Source organism: Ochotona curzoniae, unplaced genomic scaffold (genome assembly GCF_017591425.1).
Source record: "Ochotona curzoniae isolate NIBS_2020 unplaced genomic scaffold, NIBS_Ocur_1.0 contig_291, whole genome shotgun sequence".
Taxonomy (NCBI): Eukaryota; Metazoa; Chordata; class Mammalia; order Lagomorpha; family Ochotonidae; genus Ochotona; species Ochotona curzoniae.
Genome location: NW_024465649.1, coordinates 2,232,350 through 2,250,708, shown reverse-complemented (window position 1 = coordinate 2,250,708; position 18,359 = coordinate 2,232,350). Strand labels below are relative to the sequence as shown.

General features: G+C 39.8%; 1 protein-coding gene across 1 annotated transcript in view; it reads left to right on the top strand.

The window, feature by feature from the left end:
* Positions 1 to 18,359, top strand: part of DNAJC6 (DnaJ heat shock protein family (Hsp40) member C6) — a 103,054-nt gene that overhangs the window by 82,164 nt on the left and 2,531 nt on the right. Inside the window, exons 11-18 of the mRNA XM_040978636.1 lie at positions 47 to 127; positions 3,019 to 3,438; positions 4,930 to 5,064; positions 7,733 to 7,801; positions 10,095 to 10,214; positions 14,547 to 14,810; positions 16,386 to 16,528; positions 17,733 to 17,909. Coding sequence (XP_040834570.1) covers positions 47 to 127; positions 3,019 to 3,438; positions 4,930 to 5,064; positions 7,733 to 7,801; positions 10,095 to 10,214; positions 14,547 to 14,810; positions 16,386 to 16,528; positions 17,733 to 17,909 — 1,409 coding nt within the window. The remainder of the gene's footprint in view (positions 1 to 46; positions 128 to 3,018; positions 3,439 to 4,929; positions 5,065 to 7,732; positions 7,802 to 10,094; positions 10,215 to 14,546; positions 14,811 to 16,385; positions 16,529 to 17,732; positions 17,910 to 18,359) is intronic.

Below are 18,359 nucleotides of genomic sequence, written 5' to 3'. Positions count from 1 at the left end.
TTGCTGCCTAAGTTTCACTGGTGTCCCATTGCTTTTTTCCTTGCAGGACAAGCACCAATAGATATTCCTCCAGACAACCCCAGGCATTTTGGGCATGGTGGCTTTTTTGCCTCTCTCTGTTGGCAAGGTACTTCCAAGTGTTTATTTAAGTTCCCATAACCCATTATTCTTGTTTTTCACTGCTAAAATGAAATCACTGACTCAGGCTAACCTCATAAGGGAAAAAAAAAAGCTCATTTAGCACATACTTTTAGAGACTAAAAATAAAATGATGCAGTGCTGTTCTGCTTTTGGTGATTGCCTGACTGTGTGTGACATCACATCATAGCAGAAGTTTGTATGGGACAGGAAGGAAGTGCATCTGGAACAGAAAGTCAGAGCAGTTCAGGGATCAAGTTCACACTTTCGTAAGAACTTGCTTCAGGGAGAATTCACTCTGGGAAGTCAGTATTTTTTTCCAGGGGAGATATACCAGTGACCAAAGGACCTTCCCCAGGCCAAGTCTCTTGAAGATCTCACCACATCCCAGTGCCACCACATTGGGCTCCAAGCCTCCAACACATGAACCTTTTGGGGGACAAACAACATCCAAACCATAGCTGACAGTTAGGTGATGACTGACTGAATGACATGGTTGTTCTGTAAAGGTAAATCAGAGCAGCACTTTGAAGTCACCCAGATCCCATCCTCCTTACTTTGTGCTCTTCCTGTTCATTCCTTTTTTTCAAATCCGACAACTTCCATGCTTTCAACTCTATGGGTGCTGTCAGAATCAGTTTGTTTAAACGCCAATTTAAAAATAGTTCTGTCATCTTCTTAGGTTCTGTTCCAGGCCATGTTTTTCCGGGATTGATGATTAAGTCAGATGTTTCTTATGATCTCCCTTCAGGCTACTGACAACACAGAGGGCTTAACGATCTATCTCATGCCCCCAACTATTCTAAACACATAAAATTAGGCATTTCCCCAGGGTGCTGTAACCACCAGCATGGCAGACCTGAGATCATGGTGTGAGGAAGGTAAAGACTTGACCTTCATGACTTTGCTGCTTGCTTCACACCACAGCAGAAACTGGGACTCCACCACTATACTGTTTTCTCCAAAACCTTGGGATATTTTCTGAATCCTCAGTATAATGCTGAGACTTGCTACCATCAGTAGACTGGCTTTGGCATTTGATCAATATTCATTGGCTGTCCTTGTTTTAGAGTTTCTCTCTTTAAATAAAATTTTTATCAAGAGAACAGAATTCATCTATTTCAAAGGTATGTTTCTAAGAACGTAAAGACACTTACCTCTCTCTCCTCTTCCCAATCTTTTTTCTTTTAATTTGTGCAATGAAATGCCTTCATTTACTTTATAATCACTGGCTTCAAATATAGGGTTCAACAAGTAGAAGAGTAACATGAATATAGCCAAGGAATATAAGTGATAACCAAATCATAAGGTGTCAGTTTCATACATACATTCAGAATATTTTTTTGTTGCTTTCTGTATTAGCGATTTATCTGCTTCACCATTTGCTAAGGCTAATGACAAGATTTGGTCTATAATTGAAAGTCAGGATTTCATGTATTACAGGGATTATGACCTGATTTAGGGGTGATCTAGGTAAAAATTCTCTTGATTGATTTTTTAATCTAATTTTGATTGTAAGACAGTATTTTTGTTGTTTATATAAGCTTTCAGTGTTTGTGAAAAATTTTTTTACAAAATTCCTGTAGATGGTTTCCATGGGCATCCATTTAGTTTGATAGTCAAGATGTTAGTTGAATGCCTGTGTCCCACACTGGGTTACTTGAATTTGATAGCAGGCTCCAGCTCCTGATTCCAGCTTCCTGCTGCCGCAGACCCTAGGAGGCAGTGAGGATGGGTCAGTTAACTGGATTCCTGTCATCCAGACCTTGATGATTTCCAGACTTACATGTTGGCTCATGTTGGGGGCTGTGAACTGGTAGATAGGGTCTCTCTCTGTCTCTCAAAAACAAAAAAAGACAAGACAAACAAAATGGACAAAAAAACCTAAAAGCTTTTCTTCAGAATTTTCTTTCGAGAAGTAGGTTTCTCTCAAACTTAGAAACCACAGTGTAATCCAGATCATGGGAGATTTCACAGGCCCGTCTTGATATTGCTGACTTACCTTCTTTATACCAAGGGCTTTTAATAAAACTTCACTCTCAACTTTGCACTATCACTTTAATTAGTAATATAAAATTAATTCCTGTAGATTCAGAGATCAGTTTTAGCACAGGTGCATAATTTCTTTTAAAAAGATTTATTAATTTTTTATTGGAAAGGCAGAGTTACAGAGAAGAGAGATAGAAAGATCTTCCATCCACTGGTTCACACCCCAAATGGGGACCACAATCAGATCTGTGGTGCAGCCAGGAGCTTCTTCTGGATCTCTCATGTGGGTGCAGGGATCCAACCACATGGGTCATCATCCACTGCTTTCCCAGGATACAGGGAACTGGATTGGAAGTAGAGCAGCTGAGATTCAAGCCAGTTGCCATATGGAATAAGGAATGGTGCTGCAGGTAGAGGATTAGCTTACAACACCATCAGCTGTCTCTACTATGCATAATTTCTTATCTGAGAAATTATTGTTATCTTTGAGCCAGATGTTTAGTAATACAGAATATTTTGGATTTTATGAAGACTTGTTTGGTATACAAACTGTATGTTGCAGTGACATCGCAAATAATCTGATCTCAAACATACTAATGTTCCAGTGGAATAACATGTAAATGGTAACCCAGGTTCAGATCAGTGGAGATACAAGAATCTTACCTACTGGGCAGTGCCCACACTGGAGTTCTTGCCTGCTCTGTGCACCTGTACTATCCTGCCTTCAGGTACTCAACAATCATGGTTATGTGAACTGTCTGAAGGTCTCATTGTAAGGGTTTGAATGAGCTATTTGCCCAGAGATTAATCCTTTCTTTCTGGAGTCATGTGTGTATAATACACAGAAATCCGATAATGCTAACCATTTATTGGCATCCTCACCTTCCACAGATCAGAAATCGGAGAAGTCGTTCTGTGAGGAGGACCACGCTGCTCTAGTGAATCAGGAAAGTGAGCAGTCAGATGATGAACTTCTGACCCTCTCCAGTCCTCATGGTAATGCCAATGGTGACAAGCATCATGGAGCCAAGAAGCCTAGCAAAAAGCAGCAGGAGCCAGCTGCCCCTCCACCTCCAGAGGAAGTGGACCTGCTGGGCCTCGAAGGGACTGAAGTGAATAAGAACTTCTCTCCACCAGTGGCTCCTCCCACCAACTCAGAACTGCTGAGTGACCTTTTTGGGGGCAGTGGTGCAGCTGGGCAGGCAGGGGTGGAAGATGTGTTTCACCCTAGTGGACCTGGTTCTACCCAGTCAACACCACGCCGTTCCACCACCTCTGCCTCTGCATCTCCAACCTTAAGAATGGGAGAAGGTAATTTTTTCCGTGTTGTCCTGTACCTCTCAGTTTTGAATTACACTCTTTGGGCCACACAGACAGCAGTGATATTTCCTAGTCAACACCGTGTGATAGGCATTTAGTACAAGCTGTACTTGCACTTCAAGCTATGAATTTTGATCTTTCCTCAGGGTCACAATATTCAATGTGACATTTGTTGTGACGCTGAGCCGTGTTAGAATTACACAGCTCTTAACCTCCAGGACAAACCACCAATGTTCTGCAGTAGATTGTGTCACTGAGCCGTGATATTTGGAAAGTTAGATGTACTGAGTGAATTTTCTACATGGGATATTATTAACTTACGATGGGCTTACTGGGTTTATTGGATCATAACCCTATTGTACACTGGTAAGCATCTGAAGTAGAAAGAACACTCAAGTCTAGAGTTCAAGGCCTAGCTTTAATCTCAGGGCCAATGCCTAACTATCTGTATAGTCTTAAAGAAAATCTTTGTAAAATGAGGATAATACTTACCTATCAACATAATTAAAGAATAGATTTTGAACCCTCGTGTTAGGATGTTCAACATTGTGCTTTTTTGTCATCGGGGAATTATGTCTGACTTGACCTGAAGTGATATTAAAGGTGATCCAAAATAATGGTGAGAAGATTCTAACATTCTGTGCTAGTTGAATGTATACTTAAATGTATTGAATTTAATCTATACTTAAATGTATCTTATGTCACTCCTTCTCTCTGTAAATCTTCCTTTCCGATAAAAATAAATGAATCTGAAAAAAACAAAAGTTTTCTTAAAGACATTCTCACTAGTTATTGCAACCTTATTGCAACCATTTTGCCCTGATCTTCTTAGTTCATTCACAAACCTTTAATCATGTGTCTAAATCTGCATCTCATTTGTAGCAGGTTGTTGAGAAGTAGTGTTGGGAAACATTTGAATTCTACAGGATGTATATAAGATTTGAAGAAAAGTTCAGTTTTCAGTAATCTCACTTTGTTCTATTTCTAACTTTCAACTGAAAAACAAACTACTAAAAAACTAAACTAAACTAAACCTGGTCAATATAAGTTTTTACTGTTCATCTTAGTAGCAGTCTCCTTCACTGGTGTTGGTCAATTAATTCGTTCAGTGTGAGCATTATTTACCCATTGGTCAGTTTCTATTGATTTATGTTAGTTGATCCTGTCTTCTCAGCTGACCTATAAGCTTTGATGGCTTTTATTTTGTTATTAAGATGTCCAGTGTATAAGAGGACCTTCTTTTATTGTCTTTGTGGTTCAACTTACAAATAACCCAATAGCTTTAAAAAAAAAAAAGATTGAATTATCCCTGTGTTAACCTAGCAGGAAGTCATAAGCAGGCCTGGGATGTGGGTCTGGAGGCCGACATCATTCTACTCATTCAAATATTTGGCCTAGGACCAGACAACAATGGTAACTCTTTAATAATATTTATTTAATAAGTACACTTACAGAACACTTACACTTTCTGTTGTTTTGTAGGTGTCACCTTTGACCCATTTGGGGCACCTTCTAAACCATCAGGGCAAGATTTGCTGGGTTCTTTCCTGAACACATCCAATGCTTCCAGTGATCCATTTCTTCAGCCTACAAGGAGCCCTTCACCTACAGTGCATGGTGAGAAAATATTTTCTGTTGTGGGACATATTTTCTGTTCAGTGGGACATAGTTTTCTAGTATGTAAGTGTGTAGATTTATGTAGGTGGTCAGATATAATAAGCATTCCGTAGTGCTGTTTTTGGAAAAATACATGAAGTGTCTCTTTTGGATATTAATGATTCCATTGGTTTATAGATAGTTTTAGGATATCCTATAGAAAATAAGCCTGCTTAACTTTATCATACTCAGCTTCCCTAAAACTTTTTTTCTAGGGAATTTTTTTTTTTAAAGATTTATTTTTATTATTTTTTTAATTGGAAAGGCGGATATACAGAGAGGAGAGACAGAGAGGAAGATCTTCCATCCGATGATTCACTCCCCAAGTGAGCGCAACGGCCGATGCTATGCCGATCCGAAGCCAGGAGCCTCTTCTTCTGGGTCTCCCACGCGGGTGCAGGGTCCCAAAGCTTTGGGCCATCCTCGACTGCTTTCCTGGGCCACAGGCAGGGAGCTGGAAGGGAAGCGGGGCTGCCGGGACTAGAACCGGCGCCCATATGGGATCCCGGGCGTGCAAGGCGAGGACCTTAACCACTGTACCACCGCGCGGGGCCCGGGAATTTTTTTATGATAGGAAATTCTTTAGCCTATAGCATAACATAGAACATATAATTTATTATGTGCCAGCAAAGAAAAATTTACACTTTTAACTGATTGGAAGATGCTTTCTGATAGGACAAATCTGTGAAATGTGGGAGAATATAAGTCATAAATTAAATAAATATATTACAATTTTATTAAATGAGTTTTCCACAGAACAAGTTTTGGGATATACCAACTTGACATATTAGAGCTCTTATGTTTGATAAGATAACAACTGACCACATGTGGCTATGGAGCACATAGAATATAGTTAGTCTGATTTAAGATATGTTTTATGTATTACATGTATAAAAATTTCAAAACATAGAACAGTAAAAGAATGTATAATATCTAATTTTTATGACTCTTAAAGTACTATTTTTAATAGATTGTTAAAACTATTACAAGCTGGTTGAAATGTGTTTTTTGTCAGTTAGTATAGGCCAGGCCTCCGGTAGCCACATTTCTCATTTTGGTCTGTGTCATACTTGTGAGTGAAGAGAACACTTCATTCTCCTTGTTGGGAAAACAGTAATCATCCTATAGTCAGTGGTCAGTCAGTTGCACTATCCTCCTGCTGGGTAATGTTTAGGTGAGACTCAGATATCATGATGGGGACAGATTGCCCACCTCCAGATCCTTGAGGTGTGACCTTCAAACTTCTGCAAAGCATCACCAATCTCCTGAAAATCAAGAGCTACTACATTTGAGTTCATATCTATTTTAAAAGAGAAAAATCCCTTGAGACATAGTGTTAGGAGAACAAGTAAGCAAATTACAATAATGAGAGGCAGAATGGAGATTAAGACACTTCATGAGCACTTTTTCATTTGAGTGAGTATTCCTGTCTCCCCCAGCAGACTGTACGTTTCTTGAAGAGACAATGCACCTTTGAATTCACAATTAACTGGTAGTTGCCTCTCGTATGTCAGGTTGTGTGAAGGATATGTGAATTTGATTGTAAGATTAAAGTTATAATGTCTACTTCTGTGTCCTAGTTGGAACTAAGACTGAGATCTGAGTTTAAAGAAAATCAGCACATGGCAGCAAATTGTCTATTTTCCCTTCCAGTTTGCATGGGTTATTATGGGACAAGAGAGGGAGTAAACGAAAGGAAAGAATTGTTATTTCTGATAATTGTTCATTCATTTTATCTTCAAGATGAGATGGTGTAAGATGTCTTAGTTGGAACTGAAAATAAAGCAAGCAGATACAAGGCTGAGCTTGGTGCCTTGATGACTCTCCTAGTGGTGGAGTCTCTGTATGTGAGTGTGTGTGTGTTTGTGTTTGAAATCACTTGCATTGTTAGTTTAGCATTAGCATTTCACTCTTTGACTTTTGGTGATAAAACCTAGAAATAAATTCTAACAGCATTAAGCTTCTTATTTTCTTTACTGAGTTTTTCTTCTATGTGTAGAATTTTTAGAAGAGTCATGATTATCTTTTTTGAATCTGTAATGAGTTTATTTTGCGTGACAACAGACATACTGGCCACACTAGCCTAGTGGAGGTTATCATCAGAGCCCAGCATGCACTCTGAATGACTCATCCTTATTCATTCACGCCACAACACAGGAGAAAACAGCATTATGGCTCTAAGGAGATCATACCACTAGTATACTTGTAAATGCCAAGCTAAGGTTAATTGAGTTTCAGGTGTTTTTTTTTTTTTTTTTTTCTTTTACTGCCCACTCAGTGTTAGGAGGTGGGAAATACAAAGAGGAATGAGTTCTTGCCTTCCAGGGCCTCCTAAGTTAATGGAGACAGATTCGTGAACAGTTACAGTCCTAAATGCATGAGTGAAAAGGTCAAACAGGGGGGAGCCACGGAAGAGCAGAGACACATAGTACATGGCTTTGACCAAGACTAATGTGAACAACCACAGACAAGGTGGAAATTATCAAGTGTTACCCAGTGTGAGAAGGGGGACAATGGGTCCATTGGGGTCATAAAACACTGCAGGCTTCATGAAAAGGAGTCTTTGTCAATGCAGAGAAATTGGTTTAGACATGGCTTATCCTCAGTCTGTTTCTTCTTCTGTTTGCAGCTTCTAGTACACCTGCTGTGAACATTCAACCAGATATTTCTGGAGGTTGGGACTGGCATGCAAAATCAGGTAAAGGTCAGAAGGTGATTTTTGTGTTCACACATGGTCAATTGCAGAGCATAAGTCTTTACTCAGGAGGAAGTTAGGACTCCAGTGGTGCATCTGTGTCATGTGTGTTGATGTTTCCTAAAGACTGCAATCTGGAGTAGCTTTTCCTAATGCACTTGCTACTTGTTCTGTTAGCTAACTTTTCTAAGTCTCTTTGTGTGAATGTCTGTCTTGACTGTATAAATAGATATGTGTGTGTATATATACCAATACCACAACCGCTTGTATTTTCTGAAAAGCCTTTTGTCCCCCTCCAAGTTGTGTAAGTTTAAAAAGTAAAGTAAATTAATAAGTTTATGGCATAGATGAGATGTTGAATAAATGTGAATATTCTTCATTCTCAAACTGCTTATTTGGGGGTTGGATTTGTCTAATTTTTTAAAATTTCTTTTCCTTGCCAGGATGATGCTGGCTTGTGTGACTTGCTCTAAACTGTACAACTTAAATGTACACAGATATATTCCTGAGCCAACACAATATGTGTATCACAGCAGCTTTCTGCTGTAGTTGCTCTTTCTTCTTGTTATTATGGGGGGAAAAGCAGGATGAAATTTTCTCTTCCTATAACTTCTAAGTACACATGATAGCATTCTCAAGCACCTGCACAGTGTTTTGTCACACACATGCATAGATGCCTTCATCGTGCATGACAGAAATGCTACCTCTCACAGATAATGGCTCCCTTCAGCACTCTCCCAGCCGCTGGCAGCCATCACGCTACTCTCCGTTTTTGTGCATTTCACCTCTTAAATCCTCATACAGATGGACTCATACAGCATGGGCCATTTTCCTGCAGGCTTATTTCACTGCACTTTGTGTGCTCAAAGTACCTCTGTGCTTTAGCACGTATCAGAATGTTCTAATCAAGGCTGAATAGCACTCCACGGTGTTTACATGCTCCACTCTCCTTGTTTTTCTGGAGATGGGCACATGGGCTGCTGCTGCTTCTCGGTTGTTGTGAATCAGGTTGCAATGAATGTGAGCAAGCAGAGCCTTCAGTCCCCTTGACTGTGTGCCAGAAGTGCTGGATCATATGGTAGTTTGTCTTTTTTTTTTTAAGGAACTGTCATGCTATTTTCTACAGTGCCTGTACCTTTTTGCAATCCTACCAACAGGTCACCAGATTTCTAATTTTTCTGTATTTTTGACACTTTTTGTTTGCTATTCTTTCTTAATGGCCATCCTAACAGATATAAAGTGATATCTCATTGTGACTTTCATATGCATTTCCTTGATAATGAAAGATATTGAGCATCGTTTTGTGTGTTTTTTTGGCATTTGTATCTGTGGATGTGTTTCCCAGTATTTTGCCCATTTTTAAATTGATCTATTTGTTTTTCTTTAAAGATTTATTTTATTTTATTTTCTGAAAGGCAGATCTACAAAGAGAAAAGGAGAGAGAGAAAGGTCTTCCATATCCACCGGTTTGCTCTCCAAATTTCCAGAATGATCAGAGCTGAGCCAGTCCAAAGCCAGGAGCCAGAAGCCTCTTTCTGTGTCTCCTACTCGGATGCAGGGGTCCAAGGACCTGGGCATCCTCTGCTACCTTCCCAAGTCATATACAGGGAGCTGGGTCAGAAGTGGGGCAGCAGGGAGTTGAACTACATCCCCCACCCCATGCAGGCAGAGTGTTAGCCTGTTAGGCCACCACATCAGCCCCAAATTGGTCCATTTGTTAACTTGCTGTTGAGCTGTAGGATATTTTTAAAGTATTTTTGAATACTATGCCATTATCAGATATTTTGTCCCATTGCATAGCTTACCTTTTCACTCTGTTGTTTCCTTTATTGTGCAGAAGTCTTTAAGTTTAGTGTAGTCTCATTTGTGTACTGTGCTTTAATTATTTGGTCTTGTATGTTTCTTTTTTGTTTATAAATCAGGGGTGAAATATTGAAGCTCTAAGACATTAAGTATGAGGCCTAATATCATCCAGGCAGTAAGGGACAAAGCCAAAACTTAAATCCAGACCAGATTCCAAACCTATAGAATTGAGGGAAGTTGGGCAGCATGAGAAATGAACATTGGAAAGAGTAGTTCACACATGTGGCCAGGAAGTAGCATGCACATGCCTATGTCTCAATGTTACTGAAGGACACCATTCACCTGAATTAATGAAGCAAGGTCCAGCAGTGCGTTCCACATTTAATCTTCTGCTAATTTTCCTAGAGATGGATGGGCAGTAGCTCTGGAATCCAGAATTTCAGAATTTATCTTGGACAGCTGGCTTATTGTCAATGATCTTATTCCTTTTCAGGAGGATTTGGAATGGGAAGTAAATCAGCTGCCACTAGCCCAACGGGATCCTCGCACGGCACTCCTACCCATCAAAACAAACCCCAGAATTTGGATCCTTTTGCTGACCTTGGAACTCTAGGTATGACCCTAGCAGGTTAACATATCAATAACACTTACTTATGGCTCCACACCTCAGATCTAACTCATGTGTGTCACAGCAAGCTGGTATTGCTATCTGGGACTTAAAATACTGTCTGCTTTTAAACTCTTTTGAAGGCTGAGATCACTCTTTAAATGGGAAATAGAAACAAAATAATACAACATAAAAATTTGATTAAAAATGTCATAATTCTGTTGAGGGACTAAGCTAGTGTTACAATGTAGTAGAAAAAATAGGGGGAGGGTAGGAGTGCATGACGGTAGAAGGAGAAATCCCTGAGCCTAAGGCACTATACCATGAAAAATAAAGATTAAAAAAAAATCACCATCATAAAAATTGTATGTATTTATGGGGTGCTGTGTGATGTTTTGTTCCATTTATACATTGTGTGTGATATCCAATTAAGATTATATATATATATATTTGAGCATTTAGCATTGCATTATAACAAAAAGTACAAAAATCCTATTTTCTAATTTTTTTCTAAATAGAAAGATATACAGTAAATTAATCCAAGCTTCAAGTTTTTCTATGTGGAGAAATAAACAGTAAGTTAATATCTCCACCCTACTATGAAACAGGACCCAGAATTCCTATCTAAGTATAACATGGTATCCATCAGCTATCTCAGCTCCTCCCTCCTCACTTGCCTCCCCAGCCTCTGATAATCACAATTGTATTTTGTAAAGTGTATAAAATCATTTTTAAGATTATACAGATGAGTGTAATCATGTGATAATTGGCTTTCTGCACTTGTAGTATTTCAAGTAGTATGTTGATCTCTATCTAGTTGCATCCATGTTGCTGCAAATGACAAGACTCATCCTTGTTAATGACTGAGTAATATTAGAAATGTACCACATTGTCTTTAGCTGTCCTTCAGCTGATGGACACCTAGCTTGTTTCCATTCCTTAGTTATTGTGACTAGTGCTATGGTAAACAAGAGGATACAGATGTCTCTTTGACAGATAGATTTCATGTCCCTTGAAATAAAATATATATCCAGAAGTGAGATTGTTGGATCTTAGTTCTTAGGTAGTTGTATTTTCAGGGCTTTTTCTTTTTTGAGGCAACTCACACTGCTTCCCACAATGACTATACTAATCATAAAACTTCTAAAAACATTAAGTGGTTTTCCTAAAGCCACACAGTGAGACAGAAAGAACTGTACGTTAGAATTCTTGATTCCTTAGCTGAGTTCCCTGAGAGTGAAAAATCTCCAGATTACATAGCAGCAAAAGATAAAAGATAGTGCTTTTCTCTTTAAAATATCTCCCCTTTAAACACATTTGAAACAAAGACTAATACCTTGGTTCCTCGAATGGATTCTGTGGTATAATTGGTCCAGATGTGGTTTGGGAGCTTAAAGAGCTCCCCTGGGAAACCACGTCCATGTTTTCCATAGCAACTACAGCAAAGTCTGAAAGGAGTTATAGAATGAAGAAGTTCACAGATAGTCTGAGGTTACCTGAGCCAAAATGTGGGGGATCAGGGAGGGCTAGTGGAAGTGGCTTCTAAGCTGAAACCTGTGATGTGATTGGCATATGAGGGAAATAGCAGGCAATTTCATTGGCTCCAAGACTTGCTTGAAGTTTTGGAAACTCTAGAGCAGAAACAGCTTTAGAAGTTGGTGAAGCTGAAATGGAGAAGGTGACTCATTCTGCTCATCCTAGCAACAGTGTTCTGTCCTTGCCTATAGACGCCCTCATTCATTAGGTTTATGTCAGTAATTACTGGGTGTCAAGCATTCAGCATGTGAAAAGGAATAATATCCCTGTTCCTTGGAGCTTCCTTAATCAGCTGTAAAATATTCACTGCAAAAGGGGATATATAAGATGGGACATTTAAAAAAAGCAAAGTTCCCCAGGTAATTCTGATGTGCACTCAAGGCTGACAACCTGCTTTAGTTTTAATGAGGGTAGCAATGGCCTCTGGGCTTAGCCACTGCTTTGTATGCCTGTCATTTCCATGCTTCAGTAGCACTAACAATTAGAATTACTGAACACAAGTAGAGAATATCCTGCAAGGGCAGACATCAGAAGTCTGACAGTGTTGATGAGCCCCAAGAGAGCAAGGTCAGCATGTGTGTGTTCACTGTTGTGTGTCAGCCTGGCATGTGGATTGCTCTGAAGAGTTCCATCAGTGAACGAATAAATGACAGGGTGGTGGGAATGTGGTAGGTTTTAGCTGTTTTTCATATCTATGGAAATTTCTTTGTGCTTTTGAGTGTGTACTTGCTGAATTTTAAGAGTAAACACACTTAGAACAAAGTAAGCATACTTCAAATAGGAAGTAACACTTCAGTGCAGAATGAATAAGCACATCGTCAGGGTGTGATGATGATGTGCACTTGGTGAAAGGATGCCATGAAACAGGCTTCCTGTTGTGAGTGACGGAATGAAATGGCATTGCCTCTCTCAATACAAACCCTCCTGATACTTGTTCTGTTGCCAGATATTTAATGAGCTCTTATGATGTCCCAGGAATGTACATATGAACTTGAGACTTTTTAAAATCATATACAATGTCTCTTAGTTTGCTTAAATCAGAGTTGTGTATCAGTTTCATATATTTGTGTTTTTGTACGTTTACATGTGATCCTGATATAGCTTTGATTTCATGGATGATTCCTCAAAAGGAGCAAGGTTTTCAACCAGCTCAGGAAGAGCAATGATTTTGTATATCCTGTTTTTAGCTATCTGCATATTCCTATTGGCAAGTGTAGTAGCAAGCACCTTGTGGGTGTCCAGCATATACTGGTGGATGAATGTGTGAATAGGTGAATGTAATGATGAATCATACAATGATGAGTGAGAAATAGAGCTGGGACTCAAACCTGGATTGACTCTGTTCTCAAGGAAGAGGGAAACAGGAGAACTGAAATCAGGATACAGGGAAAAATTCTTCAGGACAAAGGTAGTAAAGAATGAGTTTTAGTGAAAAATTTGGAGATTTGGGGAGGAATCAGAAATTATGGTGCAACAAATGCACATGGTCTTTGAAGATGAGACAATATGATCAGGTCCCAATTCCATTGGCTGGATATGTGAACATGAGTATATGAATAAGCCTCTTCAACCCTTGCTTTCCTTGCCTTGAAGTGGAGCCAGAAGTACCACTTACACCTTAAGTGTGTGGTGTAGATCCAAAGGTACTAGTGTTGGTATCCACATGTTGGAAACTGAAGAGCTGTGTAAATGTTAGTTATTTTATTATCACTGTTATTTTGCCCTCATTATAGAGGGCCCTGGGAGATCTCATTTCAACTTCTTATTTTGCCTCTTAAACTCATCATATTTTCCAATCAGCCCACTGTATCTGCAGTGAGTGATTAAAAGTTATGATGGTATAAACAGGATTTTCTCAAATTCCTGGCACAAAGTAACACTATTTTTTGGTAAGCTTAAGTAAGACCCGTGGTCTTATTCAAAGTTGTCAAAGAATTATTCGTTTTTATTCTCCTGAAATGAAATAGAAATCTGTGAAATTTCAAAACACCTTTACTTATTTTTAGGCCTTAACCATGCACAAACAATGCTTAATCCTGATCAATGAAGTTTAAAGTACTCCATTAATGAAAGAACTTATCTACTAATTTATTGGTATACTCCCTGTTCTTGTTGGGTGGTGTTTACACCTGTAAAGAACTAAAATCTGCTTAGAAGGTGGGAGTTTAGGGAGGGTTAAAACAGTTGGAAGAGCCAGAGCTCTCCAAATTTGGACTACAAGACACAGAGAAAGTCTCAGTTCTGCTAAAGGGGGCTGGGTGATGTTCAGAAACTTCACTTAGCCATTCTGAGCAATACTTCTTTCATCTGGAGGAAAAAAATAAGACAGTGAATACATACCTAAAAATGTAGTTGAGTAACTATTAGGAAGGAAAAGTATGCTGTCAGAAAGGCAATTTCCACTGATGTTGCTGCAGATAATCTCTTAGTTAAGTGTATTTATTTTAAAGGCAGAGTTACAGAGAGAAGAGGAGAAACAAAAGGAGAGAGAGAGTATTTGTTCATTGGTTCACTCCCCAAATGGCCTCATTGGCTGAGTCTGGGCCAGGCTGAAACCAGAAGCTAGGAGCGTCATCCGTTGTCTTACATGGGTGCAGAAACCCAAGATCTAGACTATTTTCTGCTGCTTTCCCAGGCACATTAATAGGGAAATGGATTAGAAGTGGAATAGCTGGGACTTGAACCAGTGCTGATACAGGAACCTGCTGTATCACAGCACTAGCCCTGCAGACACAAAATACAAGAGTGAAAGACTACGCAAACAGCATTGTTTTCTCTCCCCACCTCATTTTGTTCTTGTAGGTAGTTCTTCATTCGCCAGCAAACCTACCACTCCAACTGGCTTAGGTGGAGGATTTCCACCTCTGAGTTCACCACAAAAAGCATCTCCCCAGCCAATGGGTGGAGGGTGGCAGCAGGGAGGTGGCTACAGCTGGCAGCAGTCGCAGTCCAAACCACAGTCCGGCATGCCGCACTCCTCACCCCAGAATCGACCAAACTACAATGTGAGCTTCTCAGCTATGCCTGGAGGCCCGAATGAACGTGGAAAAGGATCTGCTAACTTGGGTAAGGATGACAGTTTGGGCCGTACTTGTAGGAGGTCCCGTCTATGCTGCCCCATTGCCTATTAGATGTCTGACTGAGACAGAAAATAATTACGATGGTTTCTGAGGTAATCTTATAGTCATAAGACACATTTGCCCTTAAATCCCGATCAGAAGATGTGTCATGCATTTAGTCTTTATTACTGTGTGGTTGGTGGATTCCCAGGATGAATGGGTCACCTGCGATGGTGTCAGCACCTGGGTTTGACAGCAAGTAAAAAAATAATGTATTTTGTGTAGTGGGATCCCTAGATTTGGGTTTATGAAAAGTCCTGTTTTGATACATTTTACATCCCCTATAATGAAATATATAGGAATATGATGAAGGAACAGGTCTGCCTTTCTTCAGAACAAGAAAAAGACAGTTCTTTTGCCCTTCTAGTGTCAGTAGCTAATATTTGTTGAGTGCTTACTATAGATATAGATGAGGACCCTATAACACAAATCTGTAATTCCCTGTGTTCATATGGGTTAAAATTGACAGAGCCAAGACTTGGGTTCCAGTGGTCTGACTCCATTTGTTCTTAATTGCCACCTCTATTGGCTGTGACACAGATGAGTCTTCACAACATCCACGTGATAGGAATTCCATTGTTGGGAATATGTAACAGTATGGTTATATGGTTAATAGCTTCTGTACTTTGAGAATTCCATAGAAGCATGTAGCATGCCCTCGATTTTTATCTTGAATATAGAAAACATTGAGGAAGGGACAGATAAAAATCCCTAGCCTTGGAGAGCTTAAACTTTAGTGTGTGCTCCTGTTAGTGTATGGTGATGGGAGATGCTTGTCAACTAAAGAACAACTTTATGTGATGAGTACAGGCTGCTGGTCTGTTCTGTTTTGTTTTCTTTAGCAAACATTTAGATATCCAGGCAGCCATTTAAGCACTGAGAATGTTAACTCATTGACTCTCACAACAACTTTAGAATGTAACTCATATTATTAACAGCATTCTTGGATTACAGATGAGAAAACTGAGGCACAAAAATGATGAGCAGCTTGGCCAAGTCGTAGCAGTAGGAAGTGGCAGGGCTGGAATTAAAACAAGGAGTCTAGTTGCAAATTTTGTTTCTCACCATCATGCTTGGCTACTTCTCCAAAGGCATTGAAGAGGAAAAGAGCCCTGTGACAGATTAAAACTGTCAGCTATATGGCAGGAGTGTAGCATGCATGGGTGCAAATGTCAAAGCCCAGGTCCTTGTCCCATCACTGACCCTGATTTGTAGTTAAGCTGGGCAAATAGCAAGTATTCTCCTTTGAAAAGAAGGTATAGTGGACATGAAACTGAATTTAGTGTTGTGTTCCAGACCCTAAGCCTAGTCTTGCTAGACACCTGTTATGTATTTCTGGACAAATCTCTCAAGATCAGTGGTAAGACTCTATTTTTCTCAGCTGTAAAATGAGCATGAGAATATTTTTACCCTACTCGGAGGCAAAGGGTGAGTTCTTAGTGCATGTAGGAGCACTAAGTGGTATGAGATGATGATGTGATATTCTTCTTAAAACGCATAATTTTCAAAAATTGTATTACAGAAGGAAAGCAAAAAGCAGCCGATTTTGAAGACCTGCTCTCTAGTCAAGGTTTCAATGCTCACAAAGACAAAAAGGGGCCTCGAACAATAGCAGAGATGAGAAAGGAAGAAATGGCTAAGGAGATGGACCCTGAAAAATTGAAGGTGAATGAGCCCCTTAACTCAGTGTGGTTTTCCTGTATGACAAGGTCACGAGACAAAGTCATGAACACGTGTGCTCATATATGAATCCACAGGCATGAGAATCACTATTACTTTAGTCCCTTCAGGCTACTATAGTGCAATACCATATAGATACTGTATGAGTTCGAAGCAACAGAGGTTGGAAGTTCAAGATTAAGGTGCCTGCAGGTTTGGTTTTGATAGGGATCACTTTCTGGTTCATAGTGGTGGTCTTTTCCCTGTGTCTGCCCGTGGCTTTCTGATGTCTTTTACAAGGACACATGTATATAGCTCATTCTATACAGAGGGTATTACCTTTATAGCCTAATCACCCCTCAGAGGTCCCATGTTCTAACAGGATTTCAATACTTCACTTCACTGGGGTTTCTTGTTTTGGTTTTAGATTCTGTTTTTGCTGTAGGGAAGACAAACATTCAGATCATAGGACCCATGAAAGGCACTGAGATTTTGGATGATACTTGTGCTTTTAATAGCAGAATAGTGTTGGGGTTGCATCTATAATCCTAGTTAATATTTTTAGTAATGTAAGCTCTATTCCATAGTTTGGCAATCTAGATTTCCTCTTTAAATGTGATGACAATTCAGATGACATTCAGATTCTAAAAATAAATCATTGCAATTTGATAAGAAGAGTACATAATTTATGGTTCCTCTTCTTCCTTGAGAGCTTTTAATTAAACTACATTAACTGAACCACCCCTTGCTCCAGAGAGACAAACACTTATGTCCACATGAGTTCCCAAACCCTGTAACATCAGCCTTGCAGGTGGGAAAGGTAGAGGAGAGGAAGGTGAGGCCGAGAGTCTCCTAGCCTCACCAGGGACTCCCTTCTTCAGCAGAGCAGGTCTACTTTGATCTGTTTGTAATTATGATGAGCTAAGTAAGATTTAATTTGGAAAGATCTCTCTCTCTTTCTATCTGTTCCCACCTGCTTCTCTCTCTGTGGTTCTGACTTTCAAACAAATATGTAAATATTTAAAGAAAAAAAAAAAAAAGACAAGTCCTGAGCAGGCATTTGAAGAGCAGTGAAGGCAGGAGGTGGAGGTGGAAGAGCATTCCTTGTGGAATACACAGGGTACTGGAGTAGGAATGGCTTTCAGAATCCTGGCAGAAGCCTTTCAGCTCAGAAAGCATTGCAGTTCCCTAATTCCCTCTGCATTTACAGATTCTGGAATGGATTGAAGGCAAAGAGAGAAATATCAGAGCCCTTCTCTCCACGATGCACACGGTGTTGTGGGCTGGGGAGACCAAGTGGAAGCCCGTGGGCATGGCAGACCTGGTAACGCCGGAGCAGGTGAAGAAGGTGTACAGGAGGGCTGTGCTGGTGGTGCACCCAGATAAAGTGAGTCACATCTCTTGGCTGGGCCTGACTTCACTATTTTATGAGCATGGATTAAAACATCATACTTTGAGTTTACAAGTTGATTAGGCAAAACATTCCATGATTTTAGGTTCATGGGGATAAAATCAGGCATTTAACCAAGTAATTCTATTTTATGAAGTGGGCAGAAAGAAATCAAAGTGCAAATTACACATAGCAGGGATGTGAGATTCATAAAGAACTTACTTTCAGGGTCAAGGTCACCTTGAGCTGCTGTAGTAGTAGTAAAAGGCTAAGATCTGGACAGAGGAACTTGTCCTTGTTTGGAATACAGCAGCATGCTCAGCCTAGAGTCTGATGGGAAAGCCTTCGCTTGTGGTTGGCAACAGTGGTCAGAATCAATAAAATATCCAAAATGGGCCTGAATTTATCTTTGCTTTGACTGTGTCACTTATGTTTTTATTGCTGTGG